The sequence below is a fragment of the Lepisosteus platostomus genome, chromosome 11, assembly GCF_059453375.1.
Source record: "Lepisosteus platostomus isolate fLepPlt1 chromosome 11, fLepPlt1.hap1, whole genome shotgun sequence".
Lineage (NCBI taxonomy): Eukaryota > Metazoa > Chordata > Actinopteri > Semionotiformes > Lepisosteidae > Lepisosteus > Lepisosteus platostomus.
Window position 1 is genome coordinate 37,069,576 of NC_142621.1, and position 25,941 is coordinate 37,095,516.

Sequence of the window (25,941 nt, forward strand, 5' to 3'; positions counted from 1 at the left end):
ACTGAAACTGGTGTGTGGTGAGCATACTGGTGCAGTATGGCTGCCATTGCATCATCCAGGTGGGGGATGCATATTGGTGGTGGTGGAGGGGGGTCTGTAAAGCGCTTTGAGTGGAGTGTCCAGAAAAGTACTATATAATTTTCTACGCAGTGGTGTGCTGGGGCTCTGGGATTAGAGCAGTAGATTCCAAAAGGCTGAACAAGCTCATCAGGAGAGCGAGCTCTGTCATTGGGTCTGACCTGGACCCCTTGGAGGTAGTGGCTGAGAGGAGAATGATGTCCAAACTGGAGGCCATCATGGACAACTTCTCCCATCCCCTCTATGACAGGCTTGCAGGAATGAAGAGCACGTTCAGCAATAGACTGATTCATCCACGGTGCGACAGGGAGCGCTACAGGAGGTCATTCTTGCCGTCTGCCATAAGACTGTACAACGCATCCACCTTGCGTCTTGGCAGAGGCAACAGCGACAGTGACCTGTTTCTGGACTAAACGCATATACACATATACTGCTACATCTGTTCTCTTTCTTTTTCTTTTTCTTTTTCCTGTTTACAACCACTTTTGTGCAATATATGCCAGGGACCTGTGCAATACATTTATATTTATATTTATATCTATGGTTACATCTATATTTATATTCATACGTGTGATACGATTTTCTGTGTACTGTTCTGTTCTAGTTTCCTCTTGTGTGTCCGGACTGTGAGTAACTCTTGTATTGTATTGTATGTATTGTACTATTAGTATATAATTCGTTACACTGTGGCTGTGTTGTGTGTGTTAAGCTGCTGTTGCACTGCAATTTCCCTCATGGGATCAATAAAGTATCTATCTATCTATCTATCTATCTATCTATCTATCTATAAGTGTTAGGAATTATTATTATACACCAGCAGCCTAACTATATAGGAGATCAGGAGGAGATGTAACCTGTTGAATTATTGGGGGAGATTTACAAAGGCCTGAATGTTTAGTGGAATATACTGTAGCCAAGGACACCATGCTAGCACCCCTAAACTTTTCAAGCTGAGTCTAATATCCAAGTGCTAAGGATCTAGAGAGGCACCTCCCCTGTCAGCACAGTGAGGCATTGTCTTGGAAACTCTTGTCCAGAAGGAAAAACACCACCTACTGGTCATTAACACCACATACAGATTTCCCATCCCAGTATTGCACTGAACAAGTTGAATTAAAAATATTTATATTTTAAAATTTGAATTCTAACCAATTCAAAATGAACATGTGCCAAGAATTAACACTTGGATAGTAAGGGAAAAAGGAGGTTGTCTCTCTACAACCAGGGCTATGAGCTGGCATCATTAACTCTGTTCTCCTCCCCACTGATAGCTGGTGTGTGGTGAGTGTACTGGCGCACTTTGGCTGCCATTGGATCATCCAGGTGGGGGCAACACTGGTGGTGGAGGTTCCATTACCTGTAAAAGCACTTTGAGTGGAATTACCACAAAAGCGCTATATAAGTTTGAGGATATTATTATTATTATTATTATTATTATTATTTTATGGTAAGTCACCAAAGATAATTATTTCAAATTAATATTAAATTCAGATAATACAGAATGCTTTGGTTTTAAACACTGCACTACGCACTACTGATTCTGACCAATAGGCGTCGACAGCTGGAATTTGCTCAATACTCGCAAGTAATCAGTCCCTTTTAAATCCCACAGGAGATCAAGTTATTGGGTACAACATTTTTGTAATTGCTTAAAAGATACGTCCTAAAATGTTAAAAGATATTCAAATTATCAAGCGCAAATATTGTTGAGCTATAGCATAAAAATATAGTGATGAAAACACGTTTCACCAACTTGGTGAAGTTCCTGTAGTAAAATAGGTAACCTTCCCTCCCCCCGTAGCAATCAAAGTCCTTTGCATCGCTAGACCCCGTGGGTGACGAGGGTAATAATGAAATCACAAGGACGCCTGCCACTCTGCGCTGTCCGGCTAACGTCCAGTGACCTGTCCTCTCCCCAATTGCTCGTATTGAAGGCTTCCCATGCACGGTTCCCAACAGGCAGCCTTTTGAAAAAAAAAAAACTCCCAAGTCTGCAAGTCTCCCTTAAAAAAGGTGGAGTCTGGAGCCGGACGGGATAGTGGGAGGGACGATTGACTCAGGGGAGATTTGGCCAAGTGACAATGATAGAAGTGCCAAGCAGAGTTTGGAGTTTTCAACAGCAAGCGGTGGAGAATGAAATATTGGGGCTTTCTGTTATGAAGGACCTAAATCCAGTTCAGTAACCCTTCAAACACTGAAATTGTAAACATGGCCGGAGCCGGGGACTCGTGGATTGGGTGACTTTATGCAGGAATTTCAAATGAATAACTTGTCTGGATGTTTTTGTTGGAGACGAGACGGCTTCCCTGGATTTAATGGAAACAACCAGTCTGCGCACCACCTTGACGTAAATTGTAATCGTACTTGGCAGATCTTTCAGTCCGGAGGTGAGTCCGATAGGAATTGTACAGCGTGCTGTGGCGTGTTGCGAATTCCAATTTTCGCTTTACAGAGTTAAACATTTCATGGAAAAGTTAAAAATCACCGGCGGGGATAGGTTGCGTACCTGGTTGAAGTCTTAAGGGAGGCACGTTTTAATCTTGCTGTTCCAGTAAATCCGAGTTATTAAAATGATGCCATTAATTGTATTTTAGGAAGAGTACAGTATGTCAGTTTGGTTGTCCAAGACTCCTTAGACACAGCAGCGAGGGTGTGTAGTTTTGTGTCAGTTAGATTGTCTACTGATTCAAAACGGAGGAAACTGTTCACGATCCATATCCTAGTGGATTCCTTTTTTATGACCCTACCAGAAGGTGCCCAAGAGACGTACTACTGTAATATATTTGGGGTCGGGTACATCCATCCATTATCAGAAAGTCCCTAAAATGTAATAATTGAATGAAAAGATCGAACTGCAAGCCTTTGATGTTAGCTTTGTGGTATTGACCTGTTAAATCTTGAATATGTTAATCATATTGAAATTTACACGACCAAAAGGAGGACATAAATATACCACTTGTTCGGCGTGTTATATGACCTCTGTCGGAGCTTATCTCTAGAACGTGAGTTAATCCGCGTGTTTACTCTTCTACTGCCTTTAACATTAAGGTGCAGTTTTTCTCTCAGTTTACACGCTTCCAATGCAAGTAGAACAATCGCTTTCGGACCATGCCGTTCATGAATAATACCACAACTAGAAATGATTCTTCAGCTCTACTGATCTCTCTACTTAAACAGTGTAAGCACATTTTTTCAGCTCAAAACTGTCATGTGCGGCACGATTTGCCTTCCCCGCAACTGCTGTGTAGTAAATGTCATATTACTAATGTGTAATTTCCCGAGAATTCAACACGCTATATACTGTAGGTGTGTTCTATTTATTTAAGACATGAAAATCGCATTCCCAACCCTAGTAGTATACGTGTTCCTGGGTAGAGTGGCCAGAGTCTGGAATTGCGAAATTTGCCAAAATGTAGTATTTTGAATGTGGAGAAACGATTGAGTTAAGAACGGAGTTTATTTCAGGATAAGGTACTGTAGTTCAGTTTACATTGAGCTACCTCGCTAGTTTGTTTGAAAGGATCGGATACCCAAGGTGCATTGGGTATTCTTGAGTCGCAAAACTAGTATCTGACAAAAAAATCTGAGTCAGTGCGCATCTTGCGGATGATGGACTCGTAATAATGTACAGTAGCGAAGCAGCTGAGAAGTTGATGTCAGCAGCGTAAATTGCTGCCTGCTTGTTAAAATCAGCTGACAGGCTCTGCGTCAGCGTTATTCCCAATTGACACAAAAAGTGGCAATACTATAGCATCATGATTAATAGGGGTTATCACTAAAATGTTCTCAGCCTGACTTTAGTTCTGAGGCTACTGTTGTGTCACAAAATAGCCTCAAACAATAATCTAAGAAGCATTACTGTTAGCTTTGAATTGATGACCAAAAACAGCTGGACGAAAATCTGGCACGTAAACTGGTCGGAAGGAAACTCGAAGGGTGACTCTGATTGCTTTCATTAACAACACAAAAAAAATTGTCTGTTGCTGGAATAGAGTGCAATTCAATATCGAGGAAGTTGCTACTTGTTATTGTGCAGTTGCAATTATACAGAACAGCGTGCTCGCAATTTTGTTTACATTTTTTAATACGGAGCATGAATTTGCAGAATGGTGTGGAATGCTTTAGATAATAAATAACCAACTGGATTTTGAAAGTTCAGGAGGTAACCAGGCAGATATGAGCATTTCTTTATTTAAGGCAAGGTTACATCACCAGGTTCCTCCTTTACCAATCACCAGGTTACTTAGGGGCAACAATCCTAACCACAGCACCACTGTGCTGCCCTTCTTCTTGACCCTCTTTATCTTATTTGGTTGTTAGCTGCATATCTGTCCAGAATAGCATCACTGGCACCCGACACCATGCTCCAAGCTCTTTATAAGCACTTCTTTTAAGTACTTCCTGTTTTAAATCATAAGAGCACCCGTTGTTAATTTACACTTGCCTTTTCCTGTTCTTTTCCCCTTCTTGAGACTGACATAGATTAGGCCAGCACAGTGATGCAGCCCGTAGCTCTAGATTCCTGAGTTTCCATACTGTGTGGGGTACCTTCTGTGTGGAGTTTGCACGTCTTCCCATGTTCATGTCCGTGATTCTCCAGGTGCTTCGGTTCCTCCCTCTCCCTCCCCCTCCCACAGAGAGGTTAAGAGGTTTATTTCAAGCCTGGCCATGAGCAGGAACAGCCTCTCAAGAAGCCGAGTTTAAAAGTAGTTATGGGCTTGACTTCGCCAGTGCTACACTTCAGTTCAGTTGCAAATGCACCTAAAAGTATATTTAAATGGAAGCTGTGCTGCTACTTGTGTTTGAATATAATGAACTACAAGTATTTGCATTTATGTATAAAATAAATGATTAGCAAAGGGGGTGGGATGGCGGTGCATTGGTTAGTATTTCTGTCTCGCAGAGCCAGGGCCCTGAGTTCAGTTCCTGGGGTTCTATCTGTGTGGAGTGTACATGTTCTCCCTGTGTTCTCATGGGTTTCCTCCCACAATCTATAGACATGCTGGTTGGTTAATTGGCTTCTGGGGAAATTGGTCGTGGAGTGAGTGTGTGCATGTCTGTGCCCTGTGAGTCCCATCCGGGGTGTACTGTACCCTGCCTTGTGCCCATTGCTTGCCGGGATAGGCTCCAGCTTCCCCATGACTTTGTAATGGATAAAGCAGTTAGAAAATGGATGGGTGGATTAGAAATGGTTGGATCCGCCTCTGTTTATTCATCAAGATACCATGCTGTCATTTTCAGTTATAACTAACTATTCTCAACCTGTGAAGTATGACGTTATGACAGTTTGGCAGGTAATTGAAATTATGTCGCTGCCATTTAGGCCTATTGGATACTTTATTCTCCCAAGTAAATCGCCAGCTGTACTTGTTAATGTCTATAAATACCTTTATGGAAGAAGGCTTTAGGAGGCTAAAGAATAAATAGATGAAGCACAGCAGTGCGTTATGATAAAATTCTGTATCTTGCTTCCTAATTAAACAAACCTGACACTTATTGGCTATATGATTACAGTGTTTATGTTATTATTTTATAAACTGTACCTCTTTTTATGATTTGCAGATTTATCTACTGTATTTATTATTGCATTCATGTACTGGTTAGAATATTTCTAATGCTCTAAACCAGGGTTGCCAAGCACCCGGTTCTGCAGGACCGGATCCTGTAAGGTTTCACATTGTAGGTCTCTAATTCATTGTTACTAAACGCCGGGGAATGATAGTAATTATGACCAATAAATTGAATAATTAGCTAAATTAAGGCCTGTCGTCAAAAGCTCAGTGAGAATGAAAAACCAGGAGCTTCGCAGAGTTTGGGTGCCCCTGCTGTTAACTGCTTAGTACTCTTAATTGTATACAGTATGGTTATCGCTTGCTTCCCTGTTTACTGTTCCCATACTCTTCAGTGCGGTTTTATTGAAATGGCTAATTGTTGCTGGAACATGCCTACTGCAATGAAATGTCTTTGCCTAATTATAAGCCTCTGTATTGTGGTATAGCACATTTTGGTCATTTTGGATGTTTTTCTGTTTGTTGCCAGTTAGGATTTGGGAGTCTGATTGCATGTCTCCCACTTCTTCAGAGAAACTTGATTTTTTTTTTCCCCAAAATGTCCTTGCGACAGTTACCACCCAGACATGGAGTGTTTCAGAGAGCTGGAGTTCGACAGTTCCTGATTACAGCCCCAGCATTTGGCTGTGGGATGATGCATTTCCATTGCATGCTCTCTAGGCCCATGTGAGGTAAAGTGTGGAACTGTCTTCCACAGAACCTCATACCGCAGGAAGTTTTGTTTTGTGATGAGTCTATGTGGGTTGTTTTTTAAGCACAAATTTGATACTCACTTGAGCTTTCTCCAGCTGCACGTTTTACTACTGTATGTCCGTTTCCAATTTCAGTGTTGCTGCTGCTTTTAAGTGTGGCCCATGAACCTAGTCATTACCCTCTGTTCTTTTATGGAGTAGTTCATGGGAGTTCAGTTTCTGACATTTTAAAGAGTTAACTAGTTAACATATTCCTTAAAATATGGTCAAACACACTAACATAGCCAGTAGCCAACTGTCCAATATCTGAAACAAAATCTTTCTGGCCAGCTTTAGGGATGTTAGATTGATTTCATGTTGTTGGCTTCAACTTAATTCTCAGAGTCCAAAAATAAAATTGAGATACTGTAGTTGTAGCTAAACTAGATCTCGAAGATCCCTAAGCAGCCCAGTCACCTATTTTCCTAACTCTTAAGCAGCAGATAATTTAAGACATACAGTACGTTTAACCCAGACCCTGTAAAACGTTTTCAAATCTATACTGTATATCCTACAGTATGTGAGGCAGCAAAGTGGTGCAGTAGTGGACCTGAGCTGGGGTGGTATCTACAGTATGTGGACTGTGTTTGTTCTCCCTGTGCTTGCTCTCTGTTTTCCTCCCGTAGTCCAAAAACATATTGGTAGATTAAGTCGTTTCTGGGAATGTTTGGCCTTGGTGTAAGCGAGTGTGTGTTTGTGTCTGTGTGTGTGCCTTGTGTGTGTTGCTTATCCAGATAGACCCTGGCTCTCCTGCGACCCTCGAATTGGAAGAAGCAGTTCGAAAATGGATGGATGTCCTATACAGTATGTAGACCAGTTAAGTTAAAAAAGTCTTAGGTGGAAAGAAGAGGAAAAGACACTGCAGTCCTAACTGAACCAACAAAATAAATACTTCAGATGGATAAATAAATATCAGCAGTGTCTGTGTGCTTAACTCTTAAAACTGCATGGCCAGTGCAAAGACGCCTACAGGAATCTTTGCACAGACTCGACTATCATCATTATTACAGTGATTTATAACCCCAATTCCTGTACGGTAGACCTCCAGGGTGCTTTTTGATCTTAAATACATTACGGTTCTTAGGAATTCCAAAGGAAAACATGCAAGAAAATAACCATGCTCGTTATGATACCTTTTTTAGGAACATGCAATGCAACAATGCATACTGTACTCTAAATGGGCAGAGCGGGTTTTTTCCATGACTGCAGTGGATGACTGTGGCGTGACTTGATGAATATCTGAGGGAGCAAGAAGTGGAGGAAAGAGCTGAATATTTCCTAATGGGCCAGTATTTCTGGCACAGCTGTGGCGGTATTCAGTCCAAGATAAGCTGCATCTCATTACCATTATCGCAGTCGTCAGAGCTCTGCCCATCAGTTTAGGTAAAGGTAAAGTCCACAACAGAGCCCAGAGGGTCATCGAGACAGAACTCATCCTGGTTACTGTAGCGTTAAGCAGACTGAGGACATGTGACAGATAAGACATCAGTCCAGGGTTTTTTTCTGTGCTGGTGCCACCTTATACAGCTGGGTGGACTGATTAGGTACCTCACTCAAGGGTAATTCAGTGGGGACTCAAACCTACAACCTGTCAGTCATGAATCCAAAGGCTCACCCACCATGCTGCGCTGTCCCTCACCCACCAGTGTATACCGTAATGTATATTGTGGGATAAAGATGTTCATAGCTTTACCCAGCTTGGTTTGTTAGTTTCGCAAAGACTCAGGTAGAAAATGATGAAACGAGGTGGAAGAAAGCTTGTTCTTCTCAAACTGTTGCATAACAATTCCATAAAATGTAAAGACAAGGAAAGCTCACACACACTCTGTTTAATCCAGGGTGGTAACGAGTTGGAGGCGATAGATTCAGATGTCATAAAGGCCTCCTCTGAGTGTGCTGTCACATCTGTGTCGTTTTGCCTCCTTATTAACTTTTGAAGTGACAGCGTGCACCATTACAGAGTGTATAGCCTGTCTGTTAAAAGTGCAGAATGGGAAATTACTAGTTGGCACCATCTTACCCATCACTACTGGTCCAAGAAAGTGAGGGGGTGATGCCGTGTAGAGGGTTTCGAACTTTCGGGAGAGAAAGTGGTGGATTTTATTGCAGTATCTACATGTGCATTGGAATTCTTATTCACTACCACTTTTTCATGCAGAAATTATTACTGGTACACCTAATTTCATCCTTCAGGAGGAGGGGAAGGGTGCTGGATCCACCATTCCTTCCAGTAGGAGGGCAATAAAGATATGGAGAAAGGGAGTGCTGTGTATGGGTGTAGTGGGAAGCTATGGGGGGAAAAGGGGGTGAGTGGGGTTGGGGAGAGGGGTATGGATGAGAGTCCCCAGAGTTCGTAACTGGTGCGATGCACAAGCATCGGTACCCCTAGCACAGGTTGATCTGCAGAAAAACACCAGTGATGTCTACTGGAACACAGACTGTTTGGGTGTGGTTGTTAACCAGAACACCCTTCTGTGTGTAAACATACACATGCAAGCAGGTCTGTGTAAAATACATGTGCAGTTAATGTGTGTTGCAAAGCAATTATTCTGGGCATGACTGGAAAGACCTCCCTTTGTTTTTTACCATCCCCTCATCCCTTCCGCGGTTGAAAATCAGTGGTCTGCGTGCTGCCGCTCCTCTTGGGTAAGTTATACCTGCTGCCTTCATGCATGGACCTGGCATGAAGTACGTCTTTCTTATCTTTTGTTAATGAAAACATTGTATCCAGAAACTCCACTGTTATTGTCGGAGCTTCAGTGAGCATTCCCTTTGAAATCCGATATGTGCCGAGTACCCAGCAGCTCCAAAATCAAAGGGAAGGGGATTTTTTTCTCTCTCCAGGATATTATTCTTACACACTTTGTTCGTGTTCTGTGAGTTGAACAATGGGAAGTCCGGGAACAGGTCACTCCTGTAGGCTTCCTGCAGGAAAGAATGCTTTTGCCAGGCATTCAGCCAGCTTCTCTTAAAGCAGGGATTAATTTCTTGGTAAGATTCCCAAATGGTACAGGGGCAAGGACTTGGGATTTTTTGTCTCTTAATACAGCATTAAAAATAAAATAAAAATAATGGTGCTATTAGTAATGTAAGTAGTCCTGTGTAGACCCTAGTTTCCATCTTTTTACACAAGAGTTGTCTGCAAAGAGTTGGAAAATTCCTGCGTATTTTATGCGCACAAGTTGTTTTATGTTTTCACAAGAACCGATGAAGTCCAAGGGAAGTGTCTTGTATTTTTACAGATATTATGGTTCTAATTTGATGGGTTCAGGTGTTTAAACTGGTCCATTTGTACTTCAGCGCCTGTTCAGACTCTGTCTTTAGATTATGGGATTCATCGTTAATGTCTGTGTCTTGTACCACATTCCATGTGTCTGGTGCAGTGCTGGAAGCCAAGAAATTATTTCATTTTCCCTTCAGGATCAAAGTACGGTTTCCCACCACAAATGTTAGAAAAAGAGCATAAATATAAATGAGAGCAGCTAGTGTAAGATTCAAAAAGTTGTAATTTGCACTCGTTGCAGCTTTGCCGTGCCGTACTTATCTTTAAGTGGTTTTGCAGCACTAAGACAGACTCCACCATTCCGTACGTACCATTGTGTTTTCTAATCATGGTGTGTCAGATTATAGGTGAGGATGACACGTTTCAAACGTTTATGAGTAGCTGTTGTAGACCAGCATTTATTGTCAGCATTACAAGTCTGCAGTCTTGAGGTTTCTCTTATAGGACATCATTTTTAAGTGACGTTTTTCGTTTTTTCAGGGTTTTTGTTTTTTAGAAGATATTGAAAACCGGGAAAAGGAGCCTTGCTGTGCCGCATCCCCAAACCTGGTACCTCTGGGGCAGTCTGCACTGAGGCCAGACCCATTCGGTGTTCCAACCAACACCTTTTCTGGATCAAAAAGGGAAAGGTGTTGGCCTGCCAAGGTATGCGATTGAAGGCGACACAGTCCTGCCATTTCAGTAATTTAAGATCAGCTGCTTTCCTAGTCCCGTTGCCAAGACTTGCCAGCATCTGATCTGACCTCGGAGATTTCCCAGAGAGTTTGAGCAGCCGCCCCTTCACCATGGCTCTTTGAGGAATTGGTTTCTGTGCTGCGGAGAGAGACTGGGATCTACTACACATCGGGATCATGGGGAAGGAACAGGATCTCCTTCAGGCTGTGAAGAATGGGGACCTGCCATCCGCCCAAAAGCTGCTAGCCAAGATCAAGGCCGGCCGAACTAGTAAGTGCTCAAGGATCTGTCTCTTTTCGGTACTAGTCAAAAATAAGGTAGCTGCTGCCATTTGTAGCCTCTGTAGATCAGCACCGAACAGCCCATGCGCTTTGCAAATGAAAGTGTGCACCATGATCCTTCTGGCTCTGAGTTTTGAGTTTACTCACCTTGTTGGTGATGGCAGTCGTGATGTTAACAAACCAGTGTGTTCACACTTGTGTTCTCCCTGTGCCTCCTTAGATCCCTGCTCCACAATGACTCCTTCTTCAGCTGACTCTTGATCTCTTTGGAGTTTGGAATTTAAGGTTCTAGGCTAAAAACTGTCAATGAACAGTATAATTAAGCAGGAAAACTAAAAGGCGCTTGAAAAAGGATGTGGGGCAGATTTTATGAGATGCTTTGTGAATGAAGCTGGATGTGATACAAGTGCTGTCTTGGCAGGTTTTGAGGTTAGAACAGTAGATGGGAAGAGCTACAGTATGCGAGAGGAGAGTTCTGAATGGTCGGCTTTTGTCAGCGTGAGAGAGCAGGAATGCAATGAAAAGCTTTCAGGACCCCTGTTTTTCACCCATCGAATTTTTTTTTTTCCAAAGCTGAGAGATCAAAAGTTTTTCAAAGCACATCAGGACAGTGTGTTAGAGGTACTGTGAAAGTGCCAGCTCTTCAAAATTATATGCTTCCATTCCCTGTAACCCTTGCGATGAGAGGTGTCACAAGTGAGTGTTTGCCTGTTTAACATCTTCGGGGAAACTAAAACCTTCTTGAGATGAAATCAAGGATTAAAAATCTCACAGAATGTTTTAATTGTTTTTACCCCAGGACTGGTCCCTTGTAGCATTTATTGAACTCTGATCAGCTGATTAAACATTTTTTCACTTTTCATTTGAGAGAAATGAGCAAAATAGATGGATATATTTCTCCCTGTTTTCCTTTAAAATTAGTGTAGACTAACCTAAGCATTATAGGTCAGCTGGTGATGCCGAGTTGTAGGAAATCAATCTTTTTGGATTAGTTTTTAATTGCTCTCCTTTGCCTCATGATCCAGTGCTAATTAGCTTGCAGTTTAATGTAGTCTTGACCTTCTGCTTTTAAGTGCTTACCAAGCAGTCAGCTCATTCCTTTCTTCTGTTGCCAGTTATCATACAGTTTAAATGAGAGAAACAAAAAATCCCAAGTGCTTTGGGTATTTTACTGTACACCCATGTAGCAATAACCAGCTGAGCAGTTGATTGTATGCAGTGTGTTCTCATATTCTATTGGCAAACTTAAATGGCTACTGTGAGTGGGGCTGGACTTTGCTGTTTTGACATAATGAGCATCAGTATTTTTTCTTTTTCTGACCACTAGAACTGGGCTTCAGCCCTGTGTATCCTCCCATACAAGACAAACAATAACTTGACATTGCCACCTTTTATAAAAAATCTGTTCTTCTGATTAAAGGAATAGGCCATCCTTTAATAAGAATTAATTGTTGGAGACATTGTTGTTTTATACTGTAAATAGTGGTTAGAAATGGCTGAAAGCAAAATGTTCTCCAGACCTACAGTATTTGCCCCAATCATTTTTCACATCATGTCATTAGAAGTCTTTACAAAACAGTTCAAGTCAGCATCACAGTGGTGCATCCTGCCTTTGTGGAGCTCAGACAGCCTTTCACCCTCGTCTCCTCTCAGTATGCGGAGTAAACTCTCCTCGCGTCAAATGACCCAGCTCTGATCGGCTGGTGAGTTTGGGGTGGTGATACGCTCACTGCCTTTCCCCCGTGTGAGTCATGCTACCCTCCCTTACCATCTCAAGACGGACTCCTTATGAGCCTTTGTGGAAATGTCCAGGAACGTGTCATTTTTCATAAATATTCGGCCCGCTGATTGAAGATGCCTAAAAACTGCAGGACCGGAGTTCTGCAGGATCAGGGTTGGAGATTAGAGCTGTAATCGGCATCAGTGTGGATCTGGTGTTTGAGTCCTTATTAAATAATTTATCCCTTCACACTTTCGAGAGCTTTTCCCCAACGTCTTGTATAGTGGTGTAAAGAATGACAGCTCATGACAATTTTATTAACATTTTGAACATGGGAATTATGCATGCCAGTGCGCTGCTGTTACTGAATTATTGATCTAAAAAAATTCCTGCAGCGAAAGGGTGCAGCCTGGGAGACAGAAAGGTGCCATATTGATCCTGCCTTATTCCTCTCTCTCTGGCGGGGCGCAATCTTGGGAATCTGCGGGGGGATTGTAGCAGCAGAGCCCCAATCGGATTACAGCGTGGATTTTGAAGTGCAGCAGCTAAGAGCTCAGCAGCCGGCCTGACAGGCACGTCACTGCAATGACAAGGCCCACACCTGCTGGGCGCTATTCTGGGTCAGGGATAAGCCACCTTCCTGCAAGATGGAGGAACCATTGACTGAGGTGGGGCTCCGGGGAAAGTGGAAGGTGGAAGGGAGGCTTGAATGTGAATAAATCCTCTGGCATGGCAACTCTTTGGAAGGGGCTTGGCTCACATGGTGGAGTGCTCGCTTTACTTGCGAGAGGTAGCGGGATCAAAGCACCTCCGGGTGTGAGTTTGGAGCTTTGTGTGCCAAAAAGTCCCCTTTAGCTCTTTGGAACAGTTGAAGTTTAAGTCTGGTTAAACATAGACATAAGAATGGTTACAAATGAGAGGCCCTACGGCCCACGTATCCTGTTTGTAGCTTGTCGGTCACTGATCCAAGGATCAACTCCAGCCATTTCTTTAAAATGAGCCAAGGTATCAGCTGGGCAGCTTTTTCCAGATTCCCACAACCCTTTGGGTTAAAAGGTGTCTCCTGTTCACTGTTTTAAATGCGGTTTCCACTTGTGCCCTCATTTTGAGTTTACCGTTTGAGTTGAGGCTCCGATTCAGATGATTCCGTAGGACTTTCTTCCTCCCTGTCAAATGCCAGCGTAATACAGTAATGCATCCTCAGTAGAATGCCTAGTGTAAAATTCAACAGACACTGTTGTAACAGTGAAGAAAACGGGAAGATTGGTGAGCCCGGGTTGGATGCTCTTAATTGCAGTGAGGCTCAGTGCATCCAATTTTGAGTACAGGGAGGTAACGAAGTTATCTGGCTCACCCAGCTTGCTAGTGAAATGAGGTGATTGGGAACATGTTCCCATAAACCACAACAGTGGACACTGAATGGCTTTGTACGTTCATGTCCTGTGTTGCTACACACCCAAGCAAGCCATTAAGAGCACATGTGGTGGTCCTGCTGTGCGTACTGAGGATCTCTTTCATAATGGTGTTACTCCAGGTTTACCAAACATCATCTTCACAACTCATTTACATGATATCATTGTTTGCCTAGGCCAGGTAAGGCTATAAATATCCTGTATGTACATCTTTGGTATCCTTGTGTTGACTTTTAGCTTATTTTTTCCTGATAACTGCTCATACCAATGCCTGCTTTGCTACATGGTTAAGACTTTATTGAGGGGGTTTGTTCCTTGCAGGCTTAAAGAAATGTATACTTCGCATCTTGTAAAACTTTGGAAGTGTGTATGTTTACTCTTTTTCTTAACATCTTAACTGGCTACCCCAGAATGCTGTGAGTGGAGCCAGGTAAGATGTTAAGATAAAGAGTTTCAAATAAGATTATTTCTAACAAATATTTTTTAAAATAATACTCATTAACACATTCTAAAAAGGATTAGTTGCTTGGAGACATAGAGTGACAGGGGGCTGGAGCTGCATTCACCAAGCTCTTTCCAAGACATGACTTTGCAAGAGACATAACGTAACAAGCAAAGTCGGTTAAATGACCTCCATTCGTTTGCTGGCTGTCTTGTGTTCTTATATTCTTAGGTCGTGCGTGCCCCAAGCTGCTGGAGTGCCAAGCACTGTTTGGGTATTGGCACAGACAGCAATTCAAGACGCTGGCTGTCCAAGGGCCTGTCGGTGTAAGGATTTCAGCCCATTTTTTAAATACATCTTTGGCATCAGGTTTGCAAGAAAAATAAAACCACACACATTTGTCATCTTGGCTTTGGGCTACCCTAGTACACTCGGAAAGCTGATGAAGGAGTGATTTCCTGCAAAGCTCTGGGATATTTTGTTTTGCCTCAAGCACAGCTGCCTGTGAGCAGATTTAATGCGTGTGCTTGCGTCCTTCCCCTCTTTGATCAGAGCTCTAGGAAGCCAGCGAAATCCCTCTTTTTTTTTCAATTACAAACCACAGAAGGTAAGCTCCTCCAGCGTACACTTTGTTTTGACAACAGGGTTCTCTCAACAATCTGTTTTGTTCCGCTTTGATTGGTGAATGCAGACGCAGGGCCCAAAACTTTGAAAAGCACAGAACTATAATCATAACTCCTGGCGGTTTCATTTAACAAATGTCAGGGCACTGTTTGGGAAGGAGAAAAAAATAAAAGAAAGCTTTAAATCCTGTGATGATTCCTCCTCGCAACAAAAACCCAGGCAAATGTGGACCTGATGTAAAAGAGTAATGCTATGGTTGAGAGTGGGTTGACCCAACCAATATGTCAGTACCAGTCCGTTCAAGGGCCCAGTCATACAGTGGTCTTGAAAACGTTTCCCCACTGTCGCCGTGTAGTTCAGCTTGCATCACCAAAGCCAAAGAGTCAATAATGAATCTTATATCATATTTAGACCTGCTTTTCAATGGTAATATTTATTTAAAACAACTCGGTATTTACAAAGGTAAGCATGAAATAACGTGGTGTATAATTATGTTAATGTACATTAAATTGAGATTGAATGGATGGTTTGAAACGCATCTCTGCTTTTCGTGTGTTTTAGCTACCTCGCTCATGTATTTTACATGGAATTTTATTTCTGCTGGAAGTTTTTTTTTATTGATTTTTTGTCGACAAGACAGGAGTGTGAATCAGTGGTTCCTATTTCATTTTTTAAACATTTTTAGTAGGCTTGTCACCTGGATATCTGTGGTTCTGGGCAAGACGTTTGCTACCATACATAAACACACACATCACTGAGCCCTTCAGCTGTGCTCTGTCTGTGCACAGAGTTCATTGAAGTCAGCCCTGTTTACATTGGAGGAGAGATAATTGCTGGCCTCTCAATAGTCTGACAGATTACCCCTTTGTTGAGATTAATGCTCGCTTTAATTTACTGCCATAGGCTTACATGTGTACTCAGTGCTCCTCATAGTATTTATGAGAAACAAACCTCTTTCACCCTAAACACCTCCATCACTAACACCCTGCCTTTGACATCTGGCACTGTGGGGCTGCCGCCCCAAAACAAAGATTCAGCCTCCTCCTCTTCCCAAACTCCCAGTGGCGTACTGGGGAGACCACAGATGGTGGACAGTAGGATTAACGTACGCGGTGGGTGAGTCGAGAATAAGAAGGAGGTCGAGCTCAGACAACTTTCATAAACATGAGCCCCCTGTCCCCCTCCCCACCCCAGCTTCTGAGCTGTGCAGGAGACTGAGGGGGTGGAATTCTGCCTGCATATTGTGGTCTTGTCTCTGCCCATAGCTTTCTTTCTGTTGGTGGATTAAACCGGAGCTATTGTATTTCACAGAAATGAGAAATGAGAAAATGAGAAATGATGAAAATCCGATTTTTAAATATGCAAGTGGTTTTAAATACTCCGTTCTCTCCATCACAGCAGATGGCGTATGTATTTATGACTATGGGAGAATTTCTAGAAGGGGTTAAGTACGTGATACTGTAGCTTAAACCCCCATGTAATCCAGCATAACTCCTCTTTTATTAAAGCTCTAAGGCATGTGATACTAGAAATCCTTTTGTTTTTGTAGGTCTCAGTTTGTGTGCTTCCGAATCTTTTTATTTGGTTATAAAAGAAGTGATTATTTAGACTATGGACACAATTTTATAACTATACTGGCTGTCTCTCGAAGCAGCCTTGTGTCCAAGCTGCATCATGGGATACCTCTTTTGCTCTTGAAATCCCAATATGGAGTTTTCCATTTTAATTTTCCATCTTTCTGCTGAGAAGCTTTGTATATTTGGTCATTAAGTATCTTATGGCATGATTTGGAGTGCTATGCAATTTACTCTGGGTCGAAAGGTTGAGTTTTTGCAGTGGCTTTCCTGTGTTATAGATGTTAATCAAGACTCAGTTATTTTAACCAAAATTATGATCTGAACTAATAAATACAGGAGTTTTTTCCAGTCCAGATGTCTATAAAAACCATAACATTCACATTTCTTTAGAAGATCAATGTGAATTGTTCCTTAATCACCCATACCACACGACACCATCCAACCAAGAGATCACCTCTTTCTCAGAAGGATTGGAGGAGTGAAAATGTCTTCTTATCTGTGCGTGGGGACCTTGCTGTAGCATCTTATTGTGGAGCAGATCTGCATCCTTACCTAGGCTGACTGGTTAAAGCTACATACAGTATCAGCCATAAAAAAGGTTTTGTATTTGAATAAAAAGATATGACCTTGTCATCACAGCACTATTGTTCTAATTGCAGTCAAGCACGCAGAGAAGCTCTCATTGGCTGGTTTTGTCTTGAATTTGCTTAAATGTAAAGTACACGAGGTGTGTCTTGCATGTGATTCTGATAAGTTATTTAAAAAGAGCCTGTATGTACACTAGTAGGTTACGTGGAGAGCTTTACAGGGACATTATTATTAATTTGTCTGGCAGATGCTTTTATCCAAATCCACTTACATTTTGTAAGTTGTATTACAACTTACACTATTTATACAGCTGAGGATTTTACTGAAGCAGTGTGAGTGAACTGCTGTGCTGTGTACTGCACAACAGCATCTCCCCAGACAGTTCTGAATCCAAAGAGCTGGCCACTCTTCCACACTGCTGCCTATCCATCACACTGACACTTGTATCAATATCTGTGGAAGCTGCCATTAATCAGCAGTCTGAGGTGTTCAGTGTGGCAGATGTCTGTCTCTTACATCTGAGTTGCTCTGAGTATTTGACCGCTTTCTGATGCATCTTTAAAGACCAGGGTCTGTGTCAAAATTAATTTGGAATTCCAAATGCCACTTGAAAAAAGGTTTTAGATTACATGGAGGCATATTAAGCATACAATATTTTTGCTGCATATTTCTTTATCTAAGACATTTTTGACACTTCTATCAATTTAATTCCCAAATGTGTTTTAATTTATTTGTAGAAATGTTGGCGTTCTGGGCTTCATGCTCACAGAGTTTCTGTCTAATTGTCACATTTGCATCTACTCGATGTACTTCCAACTTTGCTCTTTTGAAAAAGAGGTTCTGTGGAGGCCTGAGGACTGATTGTTTATTTAAGATTATTGAGTACAGAGACTTACACGTACAGTATGCTGTATCTGTCCTTCTGACCAAGGCTGCAGTGCTTCTCCGTCACGGAGTCCGAAGTCTGCCATGAGAGAAATCTGTCCTAGTGCTCCATTGGTGAAGCAGCTGCGGCATGTACAGAAGATGATATGGGAGGATACTGCAGGGAGTGACTTGTCTCTTAGTCTGCAAGACCCAGGATAAAGCAGCTGTCACATAGTCGTCCTGGCTGCAAGAGGCTGGAACCAAACCAACTTGCTGAAGAGATGAAAAGGCTCACACTGTGCCGGTCATTTCCCCTGTCTCCCTGTCCCGCCTGGTTGCTGGTAAATTATTTATAGACCTGATGTACTGTTTCAGTACTCTCCCTCTCTTCCCAACTGGCACACCTAGCCTGGCACGCTTTGGATAGAAACTGCAGAATAACCGCCAGGTCACAAGTTCACTGCTCGCCACGCAAACCTGTCCATATGGCATGCGTTCAGTTGTGTACAGCTGATACGACTCGATTAATTTATTTTACTGTAATTTGCTTCCCAATCATCCAGGCGTGTTGCAAAGTCTGACCTCTGACAACCAGCCCAGATGATTAGTGAGACGAGAAGCAGGTTGCTTAGGTTTTAAAATCTTATCTTGCTGTCTGCCACATGGAAAACAAACACGTTTAAATAAATTAGGCCTTTTTTGTCATTTATCCTTGGGGAAGGATGAGGAGACCATGAGAACCACTGAATAATGTGGTGATGGTCCTCTTTTAGTAGTAAGAGTTTAAAAAGAGCTAAGCTTGTTTTCTACAAGGCTTTCAAATATTTACTGTATAGATGACTGCTATCCCATTCTTCTGAAAGGGTTGCTTGTAGTCGGGGATATAATGAGAGTAATGACGCACAGGCACTGGGTTCCTGTGTTCAATTCTGGACCTGGGGTGCTATATATGTGGAGTTTGTTTATTCTACCCATGTTCATGAAGGAATCCCACAGATGGTATGGTTTCTTCACCACAGTCCAAAGCCATTCTCATTTTGTTTAATTGGCTCTGGTGTGATTGTGTGTTTGCCCTGTGATGAACTTGCGTGCTGTCCAGAGTGTATCTTGCATTATGCCCATTGCTTACAGGGATAGGCTCTGGCTCCCTCATGACCCTAAATGGGATGAAGCAGTCAGAAAATGGATGGATGATGCACAGGATTGAACTGCACATTCTGTCGGTTCTACCAGTTTTCCCATAGCATTGCTTTCTGGGAATAATATTTCCTGGGAAAGGGAATGGAAGTTTGTCTCCTCTTCCTCAAGCCAACCAAGGCTTGTCTTTTCCAATGTCTTATAGATGACTGTGTCCTATAATAAGAAGTTGTAATATGTACTGTACATTGTGGAACCAAGCCCACAAGACGTGCACAGCAAGTCCTGATATGTGTGTTCTGGGAGGGCGGCGGTATAACCATTGATGGAAATACCCTCCAAGCTCAATACATTACCACACAATTATGATCACAGCTGAAGGAGTGTGAAGTTACAGTGAAGGTACAGCCATTTAAGTATCGTAATACATCATGACAGTCTTGATGGGCTTCCTTGCCAAATAAAGAGATAATTACTGGTGGCTTACTCTGCCACAGGGGAATGTTAAGTGACTCGGGCAGATAACATCCTGATGTTAATGATGAATTTGTGTTTGTTCCCTGTGCCAGCACTGTCTCACGAAGGACAAGTGGATACCTGCTGTGCGCAGGCCTGTGGAAATGCACACATCTTTTATTGTGGTCTAATGCATCATTCAGGAGAGATATCAGAATTCACTAATCTTACATTACAGCTTTTTACAGTATAGTTGTGTGGGGGCACTGAGGCATTGAGTGAGGAGGAGCTAGAGGAACAGTAAAAGCACAAAAGTTATGAACACCTGGTATTACAGTTAATTACCATCATAAAAGCACGTACTGGGAACTTTGTGGCTTGCCTAGTGGCTGTATGATAGAACAAGCAAGAACTGTGCTGTTCGGTTCAGTTCCGTTATTTCCATTTGTTTTTTCATGTTTGTGCTCTGTCACCGAAACTGAGAATTAAAGGCTTTGCGATACACCTGACTCCCTGGGGTTAAACAAAACATAATTAAAAAGCCCCAGTTCCAGAAGGGTTAAAATGTTACGAATGACTGTGAAATTCCTTTATTAATGTTGCTGCTGGTGTGTGGGTGCTAACTTTGCCACTGATGCAAAAAATTTCTCAGCGGGAAGTTAAACACACAGATCCTGTTGCGTTTATACAGGATCAGTGGACCAAGACTAATTTGTTGCCAATCCATACTGCTTCTTCTGTAAGTAAAGATTTTGTGATAGGAGCTAAAAAGAACAGAATTGACTTGTCCACTTGAGTCCTGTTTGAACCCAGGTTACTTGAAATGTAACAGCATCTTTGACCTTTTTACAGCTTTCACCCTTGAATTTAAAAGCAAGTCAATTTGAAATGAGTTTGTCTCTGTTGGGGATGGACAGGAGAGTTTGTAGCTGGCTTTGATCCTCATGTGATGTATAAATACTTTCAATTAAGTACTGGCTAATATAAAAAGATAATAGCCTTGACAGATCATAGTTCCAGTCAACAGATGCACTTAGCTTGAACCCTTTTTAGGTTTGTTTTTTTAAGCTTTGTTTTTCTATCTGTTTGTTTTTTTTTGCTTGGCTGCTAATTTATCACATCAAAAGGGCAACTAAAGAACATTGCTTTTTCCAAACTTCCTTTTGAACCTGGATAAACAGTAGATGTCGGTTTCCAAAAGAATAAAGCCTGCACTGTCTGTACAGGTGCACCCGTACAAGAAAGAAAGGAAGAAGGTTATTTCTGTCTCCTTTCTGTTTGTGTGCATGAGATATCAATCCTTTTATATCATCCTGCTTGGTAATCAGAAAGACGGTCTGTAAAGCTTCAGATGATACAGTTGTATCCCGGTCTTTGTGTCTTTCATCTGTTTTGGATGATGAAGCATTTATGAAGGTTCATGCCGTAGACAGGTTCAGTGCCAGCAGAACTGCAGTTCAGCAGTCACTCTGTACTGTCTCTGTTCTGTGCTGGGTTTCTTTCAGAGCTCTTGGCTCCACTTCTTTCACACTAGCCATGACCCCAGCAGCTCCTGCCCAGCTTATCCACTCTGCAGCCTTCAGTCCCCTGTCGTGGGTGGATCTGTAGAGTGAAACATGTACTGTAGGTTTCCCTTTTGTAAGACTCCGAGTTCCACGAGGGACTTCATTGAATGTAGTCCTGGAAATCCAGAGTAACCTGCGTGATTGCTTTGTTTTTTCGTACTGCAGTTTCCCACTAATTCCTATACAGCCCTTCTTTCTGGTTTTGCTGTTCTTTGGTTTCACTGTTTTTAGAGTAAGATATTACACTAGACTAACCTAAAACTAAGATTTGTCAAAAGTTTTAAGTTTTAATGTATTGAATCATTGTAATGCGATGGTTTATTCTAGTATTTTTTTGCCAGTTAAGTCCCTATATTTAGGTTTCTGAGGCTTTGAAATTCTCCAGCCAAATGACATCATTGACTCTCCTGGTATGCTATACCACAGAAAGTGCATCTGATCTTTAACTCTGCCAGAGGCATGCTCAGATCCTTTGTATTTCACAGTTAAGTGGAATTTTAATGCAAGCTTGAGGTATGAGCCAAGTCTAAGGAATACAATGGAAAGAAAGCTCAGAGTATTAGAGATGGCTCACACTTGTTCTATATATTATAAGTGCTAAAACCTTGGTTTTGGCTCTGATCAGTGTTGCATTAGACTTGCGGTTTCATTGAAATTTCATGGTTGAAAGTATAGGTCTTGTGATCTGCATACATTTAAAGTCACCAGTCCTGTTCTCATCTAATTATTCAGAATATCAAATGCTGATTTAAGATGGGATGGAAATTGCTGAGCTCAGGCTTGATGTCTGGGTCAGTCACAGCTTTTGTTTTCAAGACACATTGCTCCCCTGCACAGAGTGACATAGATGTGGAGGTACACAGTTTAATTCAATTTAAACAAAATTTCTTTTTTTGATTGCATTGACTTACATTGCATCTTGGGATCAGCAGGGATGTATGAGAGCAAGTTTTGTGCCATTCAGGAATGCAGTGAGGGGCTGTAGGCCTGGGGCTTCTCTTAACACAGGCAAAGGTATCATCTTAAAGGACTTGCAAAGCCCTGTGATGGGTCCCACTGTAGGGAAACAGAGAAATCAATCTGTGTGCTCTGTCCTGATTACAGATGCTACAACTGTAAAGGAAGTATTGTGATGGAAACACAAAATACAAAAAACGTGACACAAAAACACCTGCTTCTGATAGTCTGATGTTGTGCCTACTCAGGACACTGACATTTGTACCATGTATGTTAAAATTGTTGATTGCAATGTTTCTGAGAGCATCCAAGGTTTTGTGTCTGCATTCCACAGCAAGTATGATATTAAAGAGGTCATCTGGCATACTTCAGTTGCATCTTAAGACAACAGCAAGCATTGTAGCTCCGAGAAACTGTTGCTGTTTACCCAGACATAAGCACTCTGAGAAGGGAAAGGTCAGAGACAGGCTGACATGCTTAACTAGGCTGTTAAACTGTCACCTCATCTACTGTAGGTACACGAGCTGCTGAGGAATTGCCTGTGGTGTCCAGATGAGACAAAAACAGATCAGGTTACTTGAGTGGGATTGTAGGGGTGAACCTCACCGCAGCTGTGAATAAAATAGGTGTAGAGGAAAAGCCTATTATGACAGTGGGATAGGGTGTTGTTTCCTGGTATCCTGAGAACAAGCGGGCCTTGCTGCAGAAGGCTTTGTCTCTCTCTCTCGCTCCCTGGCTTTCTCACGCACTGTCCCCAGCTCCGGGAAACACGCCTTCAAAGGGCCAGGCTAGCTCTTCCGTGTGCTGAATGAGTGCTCTCCAAATCCCATTCCACGCCAGTCACAACACTGCGCGGAAAAAGCTGGACAAATAGAGCCAGTGACTTCATTCCTTCCCTTTTGTGGGAAGAGCTCACCACTGCGCTGCCTGGAAATCAATTTCACGTTTGCTCGGCTCCTAACAGGCCCTGCCTGTGTATGGAGAACTCGTGGCAATACAGTCCCTTCGAGCTGTAGGGTCTCCGATAATCTGGCAGTGGCGGAAAGTGGGGGGGTCTTTTTCAAGATGCCTATTTCAATGGGGACCCCTAACTGAAACTGACACAGTTTAAATCGTAGGGGAAGTAATGTTAAAAGATGCAGTGTACTAAGAAGAATGGTGCGGACAGTTCTGTTCATTGTGATGCAGTAAGGATGCAGCTCCTAAAAGGACTAGAATGAAAGCAATTGGAGCAGTTCCTCCTCTCAAAGGTGTCAGACGTGGACAGGTTATAGGAAGTGAATTTGTTCGGACTTGGAACTAAATGGTGCACCTTGAAAGTGAATGAGCAAAATCAACCCAAGGGACTGTTCCAAACCCCGCAAACAATGAAGAACTCCGAAGGGGGGTACACAAGACTAAAAACAAGACATATTTCTTTACACAGGGAGCCAGGAGATTCTGGAACTAACTTTCAAAGCTAAGGAACACAAAGCTATGTCCTTCTAGAAACAATACAGTATTGTCCAGCAGACGATGGGAACCTGGCAGAATTCAAGCGTCTGCCCATGACAGGTCGCCAGTCCTTCACAGGACACAGGCTGAAATGTTATTAGTAGTTCTCCAGGAATCCCCAAGTTTATCTGATAAAACAAATATCTGATAAGTCTTTTCCTCAGGCATCGTTGCCTTTGGGTCTTTGTCATTGCTGTTTTAAAACTGCCTGCCCAAAATTCAGTCGCTTCCCACAGACAGACCCCACCTCGTCACTGAGGTACCGTCTGGAGAGCTGGCTGCAGGAGACGCTTCGCTGTTTCTACAGCGGCTTTGTGCTACAACACAAGGACTGAACATGACACTGAAGGGAAAAGCAAGTCAAAGCAAAATGTCACACAAGCGTCTTATGTCAGATTGTGTTGTTGTTTACATGTTTTAAAACAAAACAACGTACCAGAATGCAGCTTTCGTTTGGATGCTGTTTTGTCTAGTGCAAAAACAATATTTTTTTATTCTTCTGACCACAGATACAGTATATTGTGTTGGAATTGTGCATTAGGAGTACAGGAAACAGGAATGCTGTTTCTAATCTCTGATACAGCCCTTTCAGTAGCTGCATGTCCGACCAACTTCTAAGCCTCTGTCTAGCTGCTGCAGTATTTTGCTGCTACAGCTGTGATTTGATCAGTGCTTGGGGATCACCTGTAGCCACTGTAATCTGATTTTAGTTGGCAATCAGTTTTCCAGTGTCTCATTTAGCCTGTTTACTAGTTGTGTGACCTGCCCAGGAAATCGTTTATACAAGGTTATACAACACATTTGCAATGACATATAATTGATTCCTGAGACATTCTGTGCATTATTCCTGTGCATTATTGTGAAAAACGCTGTCACCTTCAGTGTTCGGTGTATTTTTTGTTCAAGACATGAGTAAGACGACACTAGGTACAAGATGATATTGCCTAGTTTTAAGTACAGTACTTATTGTCTTATTTTAAGTACGTTTGTGGAGAAACATATGGAGTAGAAATATATGGCTTGCCGTATATATGAGTAGAACTATAGTAGAAAGTGGATTTGTATTCATCTATGTGTTCAATTGAAAATCTGGCGTTTGTGGATCTGCAGAAGTTTGCTTTTGACAAACGGGCATCTTCTGCAGTTCGATAACCCACTGAATTTCTGCATTAGATGCTCTCAGTTTAACAGCAAAGAATATAAGTGCCTCTAGGAGAGGCTGTGTCTGACCCCCCCCTGCTGGCAGTGCTGTGATAATATTTTCACAGTTTGTCAGCGCAGCAGTTGCTGTGCCAGGGGGTGACACCCCCCACCTTGTTCCTTTCGGAAGAGACGAGTTCCTGCCGGTCGCGGGGGCCCAGCTGGGTAAACGCACATGGCGCAGGCCTCCGGGCCTCCCTTCTTCAGTTACTGTTTACCCCGGCTCCATAGCAAAGCGCCAGCCTGCTAAACGCATTTAATGACCATTGCGGCTTCAAGGCTCACAGTTTAAAGTGAGTCACAAGCATTGTTTGCGATCCCGATTCCCACAAGCCGCAAGCTCACTCTTCTGAGAGTGTGTACCTCTGTCTCCAGAGGAAGCCAGCCTTCCAGGGTTTCTTCTTCTGTTTTCTCTTCCACATCGCGACTTTAACCAAGCCACACCGTGGCAGAGAGATCCTTTTTTTAGATTATTCTACAGCTGTGCCAAGGAAAAAGATGCCTATTTGTGACCTCCTCATTCTGTTATAGAAAGTGCCACTCTGTTAAGCGATCTGTCGAGTCCTCTAACTTCACAGATAATACTTTTTTATGAGCTACAGGAACTGCTACAAATTATATTGACAAAGCTTGTTAAAAGTATTTTACAAGTATGTGGAGGCCTTCCGCCCCAAGTTATAGGTGCTGGCAAGCATCCTTCAAGGTTAGTTGCACCTGCATAAATACTCCAAAGGTTCTTTTTTCATAGATTCTGAAAAGTGGGCGTCTCCGGTGTGTAGCTTTTAGCTGGTAACCGTAGGGCAGGAGTGCTGTGGATTGACGTGCATCTGCTGGGACTTACCTGTCTGTCATCAGCATCTCTGCAGAGCATGCTGTCAGGAGCCGTGCTTGGCTGTCGTGAGGGTGTCCAGACTGTGTTGTGATTTCTGTCCAGAGTAAGAGTGATATTTAAATGAACAGCCCTGTGATGGATAGTACAGTTTGACTGAAAGCCAGCCACAAAATGGAGCACCCGTAAGCACAACAGTTTTTGGTAGCTATATGTTGTGCATCAACAGAAGTGGTGTAGAGGCTAACTTTTAGATTTTAACTTTTATTCATTTTAACACTTTAGCTGCTGCATGACACAGGCTTAACGTTCATATTTTGGGAAAACGCAGTTCCAAATGTGGAAACGCTTATGCTTTGACACAGCTGATTTATGGCACTGAGACAGTTGCACTGCAATTTGAAGGGGGTTGATCTGCTTCATTAGAAAGTTCGATAACATCTTGCAGTAGGCTG

General features: G+C 42.5%; 1 protein-coding gene across 4 annotated transcripts in view; it reads left to right on the plus strand.

The window, feature by feature from the left end:
• The first annotated feature begins 2,068 nt into the window (after positions 1-2,068).
• The window catches only part of caskin2b (CASK interacting protein 2b), a 125,266-nt gene continuing 101,393 nt past the window's right edge, over positions 2,069-25,941 (plus strand). The window contains exons 1-2 of one of the 4 annotated variants that reach the window (XM_088599482.1): positions 2,328-2,465; positions 10,143-10,607. In XM_088599482.1, coding sequence (XP_088455608.1) covers positions 10,514-10,607 — 94 coding nt within the window. In that variant the 5' untranslated portion in view covers positions 2,328-2,465; positions 10,143-10,513. Of the gene's footprint in view, positions 2,466-10,142; positions 10,608-25,941 lie in introns of all 4 variants that reach the window. The other 3 variants (XM_088599481.1, XM_088599485.1, XM_088599483.1) reach the window with 3 other exon arrangements.